The sequence below is a fragment of the Pleurodeles waltl genome, chromosome 8, assembly GCF_031143425.1.
Source record: "Pleurodeles waltl isolate 20211129_DDA chromosome 8, aPleWal1.hap1.20221129, whole genome shotgun sequence".
Lineage (NCBI taxonomy): Eukaryota > Metazoa > Chordata > Amphibia > Caudata > Salamandridae > Pleurodeles > Pleurodeles waltl.
The window spans coordinates 1,355,202,643-1,355,220,514 of NC_090447.1; the positions used below are offsets into that span (position 1 = coordinate 1,355,202,643).

Below are 17,872 nucleotides of genomic sequence, written 5' to 3' on the forward strand. Positions count from 1 at the left end.
ATTTTATGTGAAGTTTTAGTTTTTCTCAGAGGAAAGCTACACCCTCCACCATGAAAATAGCATTAAGATGCTGGCAACTGTAGACTCATGACAACTACAAGTTCTTGTATGTACCATTTGTAAATACTAAGCACCCTACCTTGTGGGCTGCAAGGCCTACCTAAAGGTGACCTATTTAATATTTCAAAATAGGCTTCTTTCCTGTCAAAATGGGTTATCTTGATAGGTTTTCCTGCAGGTTCATACGGAACTGAGGTTTGGATACACAGGTTGGCTTGATACCATGTTTTCTTTGTGAGTCAAGTGGATGTAGTCAAGAGGTGACATTTATTTGTTCAATGCCATTAGCGCATTTTCTTGCAGTATATAATAAGGCCCTGCTGGAAAGTTAAACATACTAATTAGGAGCCAGCCAATTCTATTATTGGTCATGGGTTAGAGCCCATACGATGGGGCCTAGACAGCAGTGCCTCGGTGTGCAGAGATCAAAAACCAGCAGTCTCGGTCCACTCACAAAAAATGGAGGTGACCATGCAAAAATAAATACTTTCTCACAGAGGCCTAGAGCAGACATCTACGCCATAAACCTTGTACATATTATTTTGGTTGCACAGAGAATATTCTCAATCTTGCCTTGGTCGAACCAACTCCTGTACAATCCACATTTGCAGATGTTATGATATTTTATGAAACCCAATGGCTAATACTGAATAGCCTTTGGTGTACCAGCTTCATAGAATTGTATGCTAATGATCTTTGCAGTGAACATTCTTTCTTGCCTATACATTTGCATCTATCCAACCAAATTTCACAGTGCCACATAGGAAGTGAAGCATGAGTCATTGTTTCACTCACCACAAACTCTATAGACATCCCTTCCTTGAACAGATCTTTAAGCTGGAGCTCATCAGCGGGTAACCCCTTCTCTGCCCACCATCTGATCTGCATGCACACAATGAGGTAAACTATATGGCCCTGCCCAAAAATAGGTGCCTTCATTGTACATTATAAAGCAGTCTAGTATGCTAATACAAACACTTGGAAAGTAGGTCTGACAAGAAATTTAGTGAATATCATTTTTCCTTCAAAGTAGGACTTGAGGGAATGTCTTAATTATTTATTTTAATTCTTGAATTGGATTGAAAATAGGCATATTCACTAAAACGTGAACTGGGGTGTTTCCTATGCCCTAGCATGATTTGTCAATCACAAATCACTTTTTTGAACACTTTTTTTTAAACAAATTAATTTATTTCTGTAAGAAATGAAGTAGTTATTTTCCTACATTTATTCCTTCAAGCATGGATTTGCTTGTCTGAAAAAAAATATTTTTGTGGGAAATCGTTTTTTGTTCTTAAATTTACTCTTTTGAATTGATAGAATAAATGTGAGGCAAAGAAAATAAGGAGGGACACGTAGGGGCATATTTACAAGAAAGTGGTGCATCATCTGTGATGCTCCCCTTTTCTTGTGTTGCCCTGCACCCTCCTAACATCACCAGGGTAGCGCTGCATTTACTATACAGCGCACCATGGCGCACATTAGCACAATAGCGTCAGAATTTATTACGCTATTATGGAGCTTTGCTGGATTGGCGTGATTAGTTATGGCACTAGTCCAGCAAAGCACAGGGAGGCCCATACGCTATTATGGGAGCATCACTTTAATGTCTGCCCTGCGTGGGAATGCCCCCCTTGCATACATTATACCTGGTGCAGGTATAATGTGGTGCAAGGGGTTACAAAGTGGTTACATGTTTGCATGGCACACTGTGGGGGCCTCCTTAACGCCTCCTAAGTGTCAACAAAATTACTCTAGGGTGGTGCAAGGAGGCTCAAGGGGCTTGAAATATGCCCCCTAGTTCTCAGTGAATCGATATTGGAGCTATAATGTACTTAAAATGCCTCTGAAATGTTTCATTAAAAATCATGGCTTGTTGGCTATCCGCTTCAGAAAGAGCAATGCCGCCAGGCCATGGGTTCTTCTTGAGACCGACGTCGCACGGGTAAGGTTGTTAAACCGGGTCTCAGCAGAATACCAATCAAACATACTAATTAAACAGTGAAATGGAGTTATCAAAATGTTAAGCAGCGAGGGGAGAGAGGTGTGTGGGTTGCGGTAAAGGGCCACTTCCGGTAACATTCAGAGCCGTGTCGCGCATGTTACCATTTTGTTGTCTTTAGAATATAGACTGAAATATGCATCAAGAGCAGACAACACTGATGAATGCTACCACCGCCGCGCATAACGGGGTCTGTGGTGTAATTACTGTTGGCAAATTATTCTGTGCTTACAATTTACTGTTTAGATGTTAGACAGACTTTGAGAACATGTTTTTTTTTAAGACCACTCCCTAAATTATCAATTTTTTAAAGACTGCCTAAGGGTGGGGGGCTCGGTCCGACTACCCAACATATTATGCAACACTCTGGATGTGTTTTGACTTGTGCCTGGCGGAAGTTGTAATGAATGACTCATGCAGCTGACTGGTGGCCGCTCACGGGCACTGCATAAAAAGGGTCTGAGGGATGGGGAGGCAGAGAATCAGGAGAGTGAGACCTTGCACTGAACAGGAGGGCCAGGAGAAGAGAAGAATGAAGTCCTTGTCGCTGTTGCTGCTCCTGTGTGTAGTACACACCTATGCTTTCCCTGCAGTGCCAGCAGCCGAAGGCCGGGACGAAAATGAACAGCTGGCAGAGGTGAGTCCGGGGATTATCTTCTATTTTTGTACAGAGAAGGGCGTAATTCCTGTCTGCACTCTGCATCAGGGAAAATTATGTATAAATATCATTTTTTCCCAGCTTTTTGATTAAACAAAATTACATGTAAAAATAGAAGCCGGATTGCTGTAATACCGATTTTTGCGATGGCCAATGCTATTTCGCTAAGCGATTGATCCGTGTTTGCCTTTTTCCTTCATAGACAAATTACAAATTACAATTATTGACTTCGGCGAAAAGCAACAAAATAAATGAGCACACCCCAACCATGCCAAAGGGGCTATCAAATTGCTTTTCGATGCACATTAAGCCAACCTGACAATTTTGAGGCCTCTCCCTTCTGTGGTGGATTTGCCACTAATCAGGTTGATATGTATGCAAGAAATGGAGCACTTTACCAGATTGTTTTCCAATACTTTTACGTAAATATAGGAATATTACATGACATTTAAAAACATGGTTTGGCAATAATCAGCAGGTAGAATATCTAAACTATTTCACGAACTACATTGTTCGTTGTCCATTAGTTCAAGCTCATTTGAAATACAGTGGATGTAAAGGTGAAATGCAGAGAAAATGTCTTCCTGATGAACTTAAAGTACTTGTCCTTCGCAGTAGTATTGGGAAAAAAAAATCGTCATTGACACAAAATTCAAAGAAGTGTACCCAACCAGTGAATCCTACCTGATACACAAGTTCTTCATTTTTAGAAATGATTTCCTAAAGTGCAGCTTGGCTTCTTCTCTAGGACTATCTAAAGAAGTTCTACAACCTCAAGACTGATGGAAAACCTGTTGGAAGAAGGAAGAGCAGCCCATTCTCGGCCAGAATTGAAGAAATGCAGACGTTTTTTGGGCTGGAGGTGACTGGGAAGCTGGATTCCAACACGCTGGAAGTTATGCAGCAGGCAAGGTGTGGAGTAAGTGATGTTGCCGAATTCAGCCATTTTGGTGGACGACCTGCATGGAGCACAACCTCTTTGACTTACAGGTACCAAGTCAACAAATTAGCAGTTAATGTTTTTTTTTTAGCCATTCGACAAAGTCCCCCCTAATTTTGCCACTTCCTTTCTTTTGTGAAAAATAAAGAATTTTGAACTACACCCCGGATATGGCTCAGAGTGATGTGGATACAGCGATCCGAAGAGCCTTCAAGGTCTGGAGTGATGTGACCCCACTGACCTTTACCAGGATCTTTGATGATACAGCTGACATCCAGATCTCGTTTGGAGCAGGAGGTATGGTCAGATGGCTATACTGACAGACAAAGTTGGTGGCAGCCATTCTTAATGGGGATGAGGTTTGGGAATATGTTCCTTCAGTTAAGATGTTAACAAATTAGAACACGTCTTTTTGGTTTTGACTTGGCATGCAATGACCGATACATGTATTGATCAAATATTTCTCTTTGTGTCTTTGCTTAGCACTAGTACTGCTGTTTCTGATTTTTTTTTCTATTTTAGTGCATGGGGATTTCTATCCATTTGATGGACCGCATGGAACCCTTGCACACGCCTTTGCACCTGGAAATACAATCGGTGGCGATGCTCACTTTGATGAAGATGAAACCTGGACCTCAGGGTCGGCCGGTAGGTAATCCACTGTATTGCACAGTTCTCTCAATGCCTTCAGAGGATATGTGATTAGGTCACACATACAGAACTCATGGTTTTCCAACTAACAGAAAAAAACAGCTCTCCTATGCAATCTGTCTAAAGCACCCAGCTGAGTAGAATGTTTGTTCCATTAGACAAATATCACTATTTGAGATGTAGCTAAATGAATTATTTTAATGGAAGAAAAATGTATGTGTTTGTATGTGAGTGTGAGCAACCGAGCGAGAAAGAAAGACAGCATCCCTTAGATATGATATTGAATCAATTATAAGAGGCAGGAATTTCGTGGGTGGTGAATTAACTATGAACATAGCTGCACAATTATTTTTATTTTTCATGTCTTTTTATCGCGGGCATTCATTTTTGCTCGTATTCCATTCCGTTTTCAGACTATTAAGGAAATCATTGATAGGTTACACGGGCGTAGCTTAGTCAGTAAGATTTGCAGGGAAACGGGGGAGATAGTGGGGTGTTGGTTCAGATTTCCCAACATTCATGGTGGCATATGATATTAAAATATATTTTATGAGAAGCAAGGCGTGGGGGCGGAGCTTAAGAGGCAGGGGAGAGGAGTGTGGATTGTATTGGTAGGGGTATTTAAAACACAATGATTTGCAAAATAAGTAATATTTTTAACAGCTTCGAAAACCGAGGAGAGAGAGAGTACACATGTGTGTGTTTTCCTGTTTGTGTATGTACAAATCTCAAGTGAAATCTGACAAACACCGATTGAAAACACCTGCACCCAACTAATTCGTAGATAATACATTTATTAGGGGGGTGTAACCCACTTCCACGAATATACGCCCTGAGTACGTTTTTGAACAGCGTAAACCAATTTAGAATCATAACGAGGTTACACTTGACAGGGTAATTATAATTTAAAAACATGGTGAATTGGAATTGACACAGAATCCAACGGTTCACAGTGCAAATAACATTTTCTGGAACTGTACATAATATTATGTTTACTGTACATCTGTAAGTCTGAATGGCAGGTCAGGCTTGTTACAGGAGGAGTGATTATATTATTTTCATTTTTCTTTTGCATAATCTTTTGATGTATCTTTTTGTTTGGCTCAGAAAAGACTTCAGATATTGAGTAGTCTGAACAGGGCAGATTTCCTAACAGATATCTTTAGGATTGCATCACAAAACTGACTCAAACTGGCATAAAGTCTTGTTTTGGAATTTACTTTCCAGTGCAAATCGTGTCTTGTGTTGAAAAGTAGCCCTAAATCAAGACCAAGTAGCGCTTTGTGCTACTTGGTGCTACTTTGTGCCATACTGTATTGTGCAACTTTGCATCAAGGCGGTGCTCTATGGGTGGTACATGGGTGTTCCCCTGCAGTCATCCATGGATGTTGATGCAAAGCACTAGCTACTGAAAAAGGTAGCCCTAGACTTTGTACCAACAATTAACCCCCCATTGAGACAGGCATAAAGCTTGGGAAAAGGTTTCTTTTGTGAAATCGTTCGAACTGCGCATGTGGGCTTCATTGTACAGCACACTTACAAAGTGGGAAAAGTGTTGAACTATGTCTAAACATAGCATTTGCACTGGAAGTGATCGTTTGAACTGCGCATGTGGGCTTCATTGTACAGCACACTTACAAAGTGGGAAAAGTGTTGAACTATGTCTAAACATAGTATTTTGCACTGGAAGTGAACCCTCCTAGTACGAAACCTCTTCTTGGCATCATGCACAAACGCTTGCACTATGGCTCAAGTGTATGTGCATTGGTGGAGAAAGAAACAGTGGCGTATCGCCCTTTCACACAACGTAGTACAGCAACTTTTGTTGCATGAAAACATTGTCACCATGTACATCTTCTTGCACATCTTTATGATACCTAAACAATTCATTTTCCAAAAAAACAATAATATTAAGTGCCTGATTTAGAGTTTTGCGGAGAGGTTACTCCGTCACAAATGTGACGGATATTCAGTCTGTTATATCACAAGTTCTTTAGGCTATGTTGGAATTGTAATACGGTAGACGGGATATCTGTCACATTTGGAATGGATTAACCCCTCCTCCAAACTCTAAATCAGGCCCTAAATGTGCAGAACCTTTCATCCCACAGCAAATGAGTATGCTTCACGTACTGTCTAAAGTCTAGTCTGCCAATTTACAGTAGGTTTTCATAGTGTAGTGTTTCCAGAATTTGCCATTTCGTGCTTAAAAAATTGGGTCTGGATTTATTAAGCTTTCACGCAATGCAGCCAGACAACTTGCTGTGCTGCATGAAAAAGGAGAGGCAAGCGTGTGCGATTTTTACCTATATTTGGCGCATTCATCTTCTACCTGTGCTGGCACACACTATGCTGCCTAGTGCCAATGAAGGCACTCTTGCGCCCATGGTGCACACTTAGAGGAAACAGCGATAATAAAGATATTTCTCCTCATTACACCTCGGTTGGGAAGGTGCAGAATTTTGATGCATTCCCAGGTTTACCAGTCTTGGTAAATCTGGAATTGCACCAAAATCCATGGGTGGATGTGTGAGAACACCTATGTCCCACCCATGGAATGCCTTTCCGGGGCAGATTAATTCAAGGCAGTGCAAGTCCCTGCTTTGTGTTACTCTAGACTTACCAAAGCAATGCAGGACCACTCAAGGATGCTTGGTAGATCTGATTTAAGTACTGCACTGCCTTTGTGACGTCATGCATGACGCAAGGACAAAGCAATACTATAGTAAATCTGGCCCCAGATGCAGACAAAAACAGATCTGATTTAATGTAAGTGAATTTCTCATTAAATTACATAGAACGATGTTGTCCATCACATTTTCACTTACATGTTCATTATATTAAACATATAAAATAAGATTTAAAATTCTCCCATATTTGTCAAAGTTTTTATTTTTTCAGTCACATTAAATTGTTCTGTGTGCATCAAGGATGAGCACTCAAAATGAGAATGTGGGTATATTTACTAACATGTTGCACTGAGTTTATGTCACAAAAGTGACACAAATCAACCGGAAATTGTTTATTTGAAATTTGGTTTCCAGTGCAAAACTTCTTTGTGCTAGAAAGTTATCTGAAAATGACGCAAAGCAGTACCTAGGGCTGCTTTGCATTACTTGTATCAAGGGGGCAGTCAATGAGTTGTATATTGCCATTCCCAAGCCACCAGTCATGGTTTTGTGATGCAGAACCCTATCTACAAAACAGTAGACAGCGTTTTGCATTGCAAAATCACACCATTTAGACTTTGGCATTATTGAGGAGAAATGCTTTTATTTCTCCAGTCTTTGCAAATGTGCATGTGTGCTGTATTGCATAGCAAATGTACAAAGTAGGAAAAGTTTAAAAGTTAGTCTACTCATAGTATTTTGTACTGGAAGGCATTTCAGCAAATATCCCCTTTGATGAGCATGACCAGTGTGGTAGATCTCTCTTTTTGCTCAGTGTGCTTTGTGAAGACCCGGCATGCAAAGCACATCTTTGATGTGGCAGGCTCGGTCTAAGCTCTGCCCCTGTTTATTATCCTTAAAACACCTCAAGTGTGAAGGCTATGCAGGCCATGCGTACCTACATAATCACTTTAAGGCCTTGGGAGATGATGACCCTGGCAGGTTTGGGAAAGTCCAGTCTGTCTGTCCTGGTAAGTCTAGACTGCTGTGTTTTAAACAGTGAATGATCGACCTTCAGTGTATGTTAAGTTTAGAGCTGCTCTAGTTTTGTCTTTGGGTTCATGTACATGCAGTGATCTATCAAATACTGGCATTGATCATTTAGCAAAAATGCCTTATAACTTTGATTTAATAAACTACATGGCGATTTGTTTTTACCTTCAGGATACAACTTATTCCTCGTGGCTGCCCATGAATTTGGTCATTCACTGGGTCTGTCTCATTCGAGCGACCGCAGTGCTCTAATGTACCCGACATATTCCTATACTGATCCAGACCAATTCCGACTGCCCCAGGATGATGTCAATGGCATTCAAGCCCTGTATGGTAAGTTGTATTCAGTATTTTGTCTAGAATGCTTCAAAGAAAAAAAACCAGGTGTGCTCATGGGCAAAGTTAAACATGGTCTGCAGAAAAATAAGTTGAGGTAACTGATTTATACAGTTTAATTGCATGCATTGCTCTTTGTATCATGCTAAGCATTACTCTTAGAAAGAATGCCTGTTTTACCCCTCCTAGGATCATCTCCAAACCTACCTCTAACAACAACACCATCTACCACCCGAACTACCACCAAAACTACTGCCCGCACTAAAACAACAACCACGAAACAATCTACCACTTTATCCAATTGTGATGCCAATCTGGTTTTTGATGCCATCACTACACTGCGTGGAGAAATCATCTTTTTCAAAGACAGGTAATGATTTATTTAAGCAAAAAAAGATTTCCACTTAGTACTTTTTGTACAATGAAATACAGATGAGGAGCAAATGTTTCAGACACCAAAATGTTATCATTAACCACAAGACAGATATTTAGAATATGGCTTAAGGTGTGAACTAAAGCGTGTCGTCATTCTTCATCATGCTTTAATTTGTAGGTATTTGTTATCTTTTAGGGATATTTTTATAGAAGTGACCTTACATCAAGGAGCAATGAAGCACTGCACATGCAAGAATTTATTTTCATACTAAGGACTTGCATCTTATATATTGCCATGTCTAAGAATGGTTAACAGTTGGCATTACTATTTCAAATGTGGTAGTTGTTCATGCATCAAGTTTGAAAGGAGAAAAACAAAGGCCCTGATTACAAGTTTGGATGTTATTTATCACCCATGATAAATAACCATATCATGGGCTATATTATTTATCGAGTGTGATAAATAACACCTATTACAAGTTATTTGGGAATTACATACGGGTTATAGTGATTAACTGACTAAAGTCTGCATGGTATGGTAAATACCGTACACATTTGCCCTGCTAAATTTTGGCAGGTTTGACCTGCTGAAATTTAACGAAGTTTGAAGTATTTAACATATCCGATAATTATTGAATGCGTTAAGTACGTTTTAACTCATCATTCTGACCAGTGCATAAACAGGGGTTTATGCACAGGCCACAATATAAAGAGACACTCATAATCAGGACCTAAGTTGGAAATCATGGGACTTGGTAGGGGTGTGCAAATTTGTGAAGTTTTTTCCACTGCATTATTGATACCTTTAGTCAAACTTTCCAATCTTTGGGAGGTTTGCAAAAACAGAAAAGTTGTAAACAAATTGAGAAGTTCTGTATGAAAAAGATATGAGGGAAAACACTCAGCTAGATCCATTTTTGAGCAGGAATTCTCTTTCATTGGTTAAATTTTCCATAGTATGCAAAGTGGAAAGGTGGCAAATTTCAGCCACTTTCTTGGCCAAAGTCTTAATTTTGTGCACCTCCAGCTTAAAATTTGTGACCTCTAGGGCACACAAGATGTTAGCAAGCCAAGTATAACTCATCATTGCATCTTAATGGACCTGGCACCCAAGGCAAATATACTTATCAAGTTTAGCGGGACAAGGTACTATGTAATATCATGGTAACAACATGTTAATGTGTACAAAGGGGACCTATGAGAGGACACATGGGCGGTGATTCTAACCGCGGCGGTCGCCGCCCGCCATGCGGTTACCGCCAAATGACCGCACCGCGGTCACAAGACCGCGGCGGCCATTCTGGCTTTCCCGCTGTGCTGGCGGGCGACCGCCAAAAGGCCGCCCGCCAGCACAGCGGGAAAGACCCAGCAACGATGAAGCCGGCTCCGAATGGAGCCGGCGGAGTTGCTTGAGTGCGACGGGTGCAGTAGCACCCGTCGCGAATTTCAGTGTCTGCTAGGCAGACACTGAAATTCTTTTTGGGGCCCTCTTACGGGGGCCCCTGCAGTGCCCATGCCATTGGCACCCCCTACCCGCCAGGAACAGGATGGCGGTAGGGGGTGTCAGAATCCCCATGGCGGCGGAGCGCGCTCCGCCGCCATGGAGGATTCTGTAGGCCAGCGGAAAACCGGCGGGAGACCGCCGGTTTTCCTAGTCTGACCGCGGCCGAACCGCCGCGGTCAGAATGCCCTGCGGGGCACCGCCGGTCTGTCGGCGGTGCTCCCGCCGACCCTGGCCCCGGCGGTCTGAGACCGCCGGGGTCAGAATGACCCCCATGGTATTTACATGGGACTCACAAGGAGATCAAAGTAAAGTTTGGGTTGTACTTGGCTTTTTTGGATTTTTAGATACAAATCCTTTTCTACGAGTGGTGTGGTCATGGCTTAGAGACAATCAAATCAGTTTGCCAGATAGGTTGCTTGGTACTTACTTCTTATATGATGTGCAGTAGGTCTTGAACTGAGTGCTTCCTAGTGCCTATTTTTGGATATTGTTGCTAAAGATGTGGACCCGTTCCACCAGACATTCCATCAGCCATATTGAAAGAGTAAATGTGCACAATGCATTTACTGTATTGTGATCAGCAGTTGTTTAGGCAGTGTTGACATTTCTAGAGCTCCCCATTGAATCCCAAACGTTTTATTCCAAACAGCCTCTTCTGGCGTAAGATCTCCAAGAACTCAAAGGTCATCAATCATACGATTACAACATTTTGGCCAACATTGCCTTCAGGAATTCAGGCTGCGTATGAAAACCAAGAGAAAGATCAAGTTTTCTTCTTTAAAGGTTTGTTGATTTTGCACATTGCCTTCATCAGTTTCTTGTTGGGCTCTGAAAGCTCACCCTAATAATCACCCATTGCATTCAAAGATATTAGATTACAGCAACTTTGAATCTTGCATGACTATGGCTATAATAAATAGCTAAACATAGAAGATTGCTTTCGGCCCAAAATCTCTGAAATGTTCCCCCTTACAATTATTATCTGAATATTCCCAGTCCACTTTAAAATCCAGATACAAACACTCCTATAGACAATCATACCCAAGAGAATGACCGGACAATCTTACTACAAATATGAAATTTGAAATTCCATAATATTTTAGGACCACAACAAAAACCCTATGTCCTTCCGTTTTAATATTTCGTTGAAAAACAATGACGTATAAAGGAAAAATAAATCATAACAAACAGCATATGGTTTAATTCTTCCATGCATGTTAACATTTCAGATATAACATTAAGAACATTAATGGAACATCACTGCGGACAATCTTGTGTCTAAATGTGTGAGCAAGAATGTTAATGAGTGATCAGCTTGTTTGATCCCACATATGTTGATTTTTGCTGTGGTGGTGCTTTATTCTTGTAGAGGTACTATGCTTGGTGCTGTGTCACTTCATTTTTTTGCTGTACTGTATACTGGGATTTTGTGTTGTGTTTGTTTAGCTTTTTTATTGAGGAGGTTGTTTTGTGTTGTTATTTTGCTTTGAGTTATGTCTTAGTGTTTTTTTCTGTTGTTTACTTTAGAGATGTCAACAAATGCTGCTACATTTCCAGTCAAAGTAGCACATTACTTTACAGTTCAAGTCACAAGCACCCAATTACACAGTCTAAAGGGGTGGAATATGGGTACTTGCACCCTTCAACAATTTAAGCCAAGGGTTCGGCCAAAGCTTTAGCAGAGAACTCCCTTAAATTAGCAGTAATAATGCCCTCCTTATGTGATACAGTGTTTGTGTATTTTAAAACAGTCACGGCTCGCGGCAACCAGAAGGGGCGGGGTCCCTCGTAGCTCCAGGCTGCAGGCACGAGGCTCCCAGCCTGCCCTGCAGCCAATCCTGACGCTGCTTAAAGCAGCATCAGGATTGGCTGAGAGCGCCCAGCCAGGGCACTCACAGGCAGACTGGGAGCCTGTGCAGGCTCTCTCCAGCCCGGCAATTGTGTTGGTGGCCTGGAGAGAGCCTACAAACACACATGTGCTCTGAGGGGAATGCTCTGTGCACTCCCCTCAACTGCTCATCACCCTCAATGCCCCACCCCTTTTCAAGGAAACGATAATAAACCCAGTTTATTATCGTTTCCTTGAAAAGGTTTTGCAACTGTCGCTGCTGGCTAATGGAGGAGTTGCCCCTGTTTTAAAACCGTGGAACTGAGCAGCTTTAGAAATAAAATATAATATTTGTTTCACTACATCTTAAGGTAAAGCAGAGTACTGAAAAGAACAGTGTAATCATGTTAAAAGTAGAATTGCTCACAAGTGTTGGTTTATGTTCATGCTTTTCACAGGACACAAATACTGGGCCCTTCAAGGATTTGACATATTGCCAAATTACCCAAAAAACATCTACCAACTTGGATTCCCAAAAAACGTGACGCACATCGATGCAGCCGTGCATCTCCAGGACACTGAGAAAACATATTTCTATGTAGGAGACCAGTACTGGAGGTAAAAATGAGCAATCGTGAGTTTTTCTATGGTTAAAAAAAATGATGTTTACAGCGCATTTTTCTTCCTTTCCCTTCCAGTGTTCTGTATTTTAGTCATTAACATAAAGTGCCATATCTGTAGCGTTGTGAAATTACAGTCCCTTTTCCATCCACTGCAACAGTTACTGATGACTATTAGAACATAGCGAGAAGGAATGGATGGTAGAAATCCAGTGTTGGTAGAGTTGGACAGGTCTTTTGGTCCGTTTGTCAGTCTGGAACTGCCAGATGGGCCATCTTGAAAGTACCCATGTGTGAACATGTGTTTTGTTGCTGTAGACTGTGACAGGAATAAAACACTGGCTCTTACAGGCTGGCTCATCTGGCAGGATAACACCGACTGCAAGGGCAGTCCAGCACTGAGGGCCTGATTACCACATTGGCAGACAGGCTACTCTGTCACAAAGTGTCAGATATCCTATCCGCCGGATTACAAGTTCCATTACATCCTATGGAACTTGTAAAACGGCAGGCGGTATATCCGTCATTTTTGTGATGCTGTATTACAAGTTCCATTACATCCTATGGAACTTGTAAAACGACGGGCAGGATATCTGTCACTTTTGTGGTGGAGTAGCCCATCTGCCTCGGTCTTAATTAGGCCCCTAGTGTCTGAAGAGATGCAACTTTATTTCCCTGCTAACAAAAAAGGGAGTCATCATTTTTTTTTTAAAATAATGTCAGGGGTCCAATTATTTTCTTAGCAGCCCCCTCTGAGTTCTCTTAAATTGTACAGACCCTAAATAATAGGCCAACATATTCTTTGTTACATCTTATATCGCTGTTTTCCACAATCCTATACTTGCTGTCTCTCCCTTACTCCCGTCTATTCCTTTTTAGCCCATTTTGTCATTTTCTGTTTTGCATTACTGTCTTTTCTCCTTTGGCTTAATAATGAAAAATAAGTCCTATTCTCCATATGAAAAATAAGTTCCGCTCTCCAAAAATGAGTGCCCGTGGCCAAGGCCTATCACTGCCCACATATGTTAGGCACTGAATTAATGACAGCATCTGAGGAACGAGGACACAGCAGGAATACAAGTCTTACACTGCTGCCATTACTGTGACAATAGCCGGTGCCGTGAGATTATAAGGGTTATGATGAGGTATTTTCCTTCTACTGCTCTTGTAATTTTGGGCAGACTTCTCCCTCTCTCTCCCACAATGTACATGCCGCCATGAACCACTTATCTAATTCTGATGCAAATTCTCTGAGCGCCACAATGGAAAGAAGGGAACTCAGTACATGTTTGTGTGGCTCTTCCAAGACATATATGATCAAGGATCTCCAAGTACCAAGGTTTCTCATATACACAGCAACTTCTCCAACTGTTAATATTTAATAGTGGGATCCGCTTGTGGGGAGTGTGAAGAGACTCTCAACAAGATGTTCTGATAGTATGAGTAATCAAAGCAATGAGGAGTACTTCCTATATAATTGCCCTCCAGCCTTGTTTTGGCCCAGTACCGTAACTCAGCTGGCATGCAATTACTTCACTACATTGTCCACCACTCCGGTCAATTACTATTTGTTAAGTGTCTGCCCATAACTATGGACTAAAGCCGAAGATGGTAGCACTTAATAAGGACAAAGACATGTTCCTGGGTATGACACTTCAGCTGGAGGACAAATGGCTATTAGAACTTCCTAAGAGTTTTGTTCCTACTCCCAGACCATCTCTTCCTTGCTGCCTAAGTCTTCTCCCCATCCAACTAGCACTTCCCAACTCACTCTTTCTATGTCTCAGGTTATATTTCGATCACACTCATTATTCCAAACCTGCATTAGCCTTTTTGTGATTCACATTTTCTGAACCCCACACTTCCTAACTGGACAAAGGCACACCAATCTGCTATTTTTCTGTCCATCTTTTATACCTCACCCTAGTTTTCATGCTAACACCACTCTTCATTTTGGACCTCTTGCTGTTCTAGCCTTCCCAACCCTCTTTATCCTTCAGATGTTCTTACCTGAACATCATGTCACAAGGTAGCCAACATTTTTCTCTATTACCTGTCCCACCTGAGGCTCATGCTTCGGTCCCTAACTTCAAACAAAGAAGCCTCAGAAGGGTTACAGTGTGAGTAACAACAGCAGTACAGGCCAGAATTCTAGGCCTTTTATGCGTCTATATAGGAATGTCATTTTGAAAATTGTATTATAGGTGCTTGCTAATCAGAATGGTCAGAATGTCGGTATTATCTAATGCATGCCATCAGGTATTGGGACGGTTAATTGCCCTTTCCAATCATTATGGTCTCCCGCCTTCCTCGGGGGCACATATTTATAATTTGGGTCTTTAACAGCAGTTAACAACGTCCACAGATATTAATTCCTAATTAGTCCATTTAAAAGAATGATGATGGCTGGACAGACAATCAGATTGCTTGAATGCAGGCCATAATTATCACTACAGGCGCTGTGCTAAAGCTAATTTAACTAAGTCAACTTGGTGCGGGAGGATGAAAGAGCACTTTAGTGCACTGGCACCATTATAGGCCCCAGAGGCAGCTTGCAGTACTACCTATTCTCTCTTGATTCTGCTTTTCACCGCCCAGTCTTGAGCCCAAAAGTAATGTATGGGCAAATGCATAGAGATATTGATGATCTAGTCCGCGACGTTACAGCTATACATCAAAGTAGATCTATAAAGTATAATAATACACATAAAGGAAACAATATTTAATCTGGCTAGTTATGATTACAGGAAATACAATTGGATGATAGATAGATTATGCTTCTTTTAAATATTTCCTTCTTTAGTTTCGATGAAGCAAGGCAGCTCATGGACAAAGGCTCTCCACGGCGGATAGAAGATGATTTCCCAGGAGTTGGCAAAAAAGTCCACGCTGTGTTTCAGGATAATGGTAAGCTGATCAAGTGGTAAAACCATAACAATAGTGGACAAGTAGATCATTTCAATGGAAAGGTAGCTGCTGTAACATATCTAACACCCGAGTTCTGTCAATAATTTCGAGATTAAATGATCTGGACTATGACTTTCCTTGTGCATTCCTATTTACCCACACAAAACATAAACTGTGGGGATTTTGCATTAGAGATTAGACTAGGGTAAACTGTTAGGGTGTGTGATATTAAGCCATTCTTGGTATGTGTGGAGGGGTGGCCTCCTTACATTAAAGATGCTCACTGGTGACCCTCCATCACCACACCAGGTGCGGCCATTATAACTAAGTAAAATTCCATTTAAGTGCATTTTATGCTTAAAGTCTCATCGTGCTCCACACCATCAGCATACCCTCGTTTCAATACTCTGGTCTCGTTGGCATCTCACAGACAGTGAGACAGGTGCAATACCATGTCGTCGGAGGCTCCTGGAGCGATAAAAAATAGATGTTCTGCATAAAGTCCATTGCTGCACCTTGGAGCTAGTTCTAGGATGTATCCAGTACCTAATTTCAGCACAGCTCCTGCCTTCCGCCTGATAAATTACAAACGGAACCAAAATCAATGCGTTTGTTAACATACCTACATGAGCCCTCTAGGTTTCATCATTTAAGTCGAAAAGTGTTCACTAATATACATGCTGTGCTACTACTAATGTGTGTTGAATGGCCTGGAAGTGGCTGTAGACCTGGAAAAATAGATCAACTCCTAATTTGATCTATTTGAGAATAGCTCATTCATTCATTCGTTCATTCACAAAATGTTTTTGAGGTGGACCTAGCTACAAGGGTAAGAAGCAATTAAGATAAACCTAGAACAATAAAGCACCTTGTCATAAGAGGCAGGAGGAGGGGGCGGGGCGACTTGAGCAGATGGAACAATAGACTCAAATGACCTTCTGGATCTTGATGTAGACGATACGGGGGTGGGGGGTGGGGTTAAAGGCGTTTTCGAAAATATGCCTCTTCAGGTATCGATCTTATTCCACTGACGGTCTGTTTTAGAATATCGGTGCTTGGCAAAAGGGACTGGTTCATAAGGACTTGTTTGTACAATGACACGTACTGTACAATAATCACCTTTATGTTTTTTTTCGCAGGACATTTGTATTTCTTCAGTGGACACAAGCAGTTTCAATTCAACATAACTTCTAAGAAAGTGTCGCGCACACTCAAGAGTACCAGTTGGTTTGGATGTTAAGAAAGGCTCAGAGTTTGAATTCACGGTAGAAAGCAGAGCGTTCTTCAAAACGTGAAAGATTGATCTAGGGACATATTCAATGTTTGTAATCGCACACGTACACCTTTCAGGGAATTAGTGATAAAAGCTTACAACTCTGTTTCGTCTTTAATTCAAGGTGCTTAGAAAGTGAATATTTTTTATAATATTCTATATTTTTGATATTATTATTTATATTTTGTCAATGAACAATAAACTATTTTAAGTTTATTTATATTTACTATAAATGCATCATGATTTTCGACTTTGAAAAGAAGTTTTTTTTTTCAAGGCAAAGCTGAACGTCCAAAACTAATTTGCGCCTAAGAATGTCAAGTTGGTGTCATGCACTGTCTTGGAAGAGAGGTTTAAGAGAGATAATGGGCCAGAATGAACAATCCTGGACGGTGTTGCCCCGTGAAATAAAAGTGGGTTACAAGTTACTCACCTGAGAATGGGGAATAATAACACAGCGGAACCTGGAACAAAGGGTCCAATTCCGCATGGTTTTCCCTTACTCGGGGGACATAAAGGGACCAAATCTGCAAACATTTCCTTCTTGCCTGAAGCGAGTGTTAAATGTTGCAAACTTTTGCTTGTGGGCGGTGGCCGGGGATGGGGAGCTTTAGAAGGGCAGGTTTCTTTTTAATTCAGGTAATGCTTCTGAAGAAGTGAGTGGGCACAGGCCAGCACAACAGCTTTCCACAGCCCATGTAACTCCTTTGGGAAGCCGAAGCCCGATGCCTCTGGGCTCGGAATTTTCTGTTCTGGAGTCTGCAGACGTCTGGGCCAGGACACACCAGAACAGTATACCTCTGGGGATACTCCTCAAGGAAACTCATAATCAGAGCCTTTAGAGGTTCAATAATCTAATATATCACCTCAAATTTATTTCTGTCTAGAAGTGATCATGCATGATCAGTTTTCACTTTTTTTGCACCACCAGGACTAGTGAAACCCATGGAATCTCACAAATCATCCTCAGAGATTTTTTGATTCCTTGTTGGAAATGACAAATTTTTGCCTTTTTTCCCGGAACCTGTTCTTATTAGCCATAGGACTCTGCGCTCC

At 41.4% G+C, this 17,872-nt stretch overlaps 1 protein-coding gene across 1 annotated transcript; it reads left to right on the top strand.

Annotated features, from left to right (window-relative positions):
- Positions 1-2,524: 2,524 nt before the first annotated feature.
- Positions 2,525-17,038, top strand: LOC138248635 (matrix metalloproteinase-18-like). Its single transcript, XM_069202367.1, has 10 exons — positions 2,525-2,699; positions 3,469-3,710; positions 3,809-3,957; positions 4,183-4,308; positions 8,145-8,306; positions 8,499-8,679; positions 10,838-10,971; positions 12,475-12,634; positions 15,440-15,543; positions 16,683-17,038. The coding sequence occupies exons 1-10, from the start codon at positions 2,529-2,531 to the stop codon at positions 16,781-16,783; spliced, it is 1,530 nt and encodes a 509-aa protein (XP_069058468.1). The 5' UTR covers positions 2,525-2,528; the 3' UTR covers positions 16,784-17,038.
- The last annotated feature ends 834 nt before the right edge of the window (positions 17,039-17,872 follow it).

Excerpts from the sequence above, each read along its gene's own strand:
- LOC138248635 (XM_069202367.1), top strand. The coding sequence starts at position 2,529 with ATGGGGAGGCAGAGAATCAGGAGAGTGAGACCTTGCACTGAACAGGAG. Across the intron at positions 8,680-10,837 it reads ATCATCTTTTTCAAAGACAG|CCTCTTCTGGCGTAAGATCT; the intron begins GTAATGATTTAT and ends TATTCCAAACAG. Across the intron at positions 10,972-12,474 it reads TCAAGTTTTCTTCTTTAAAG|GACACAAATACTGGGCCCTT; the intron begins GTTTGTTGATTT and ends TGCTTTTCACAG.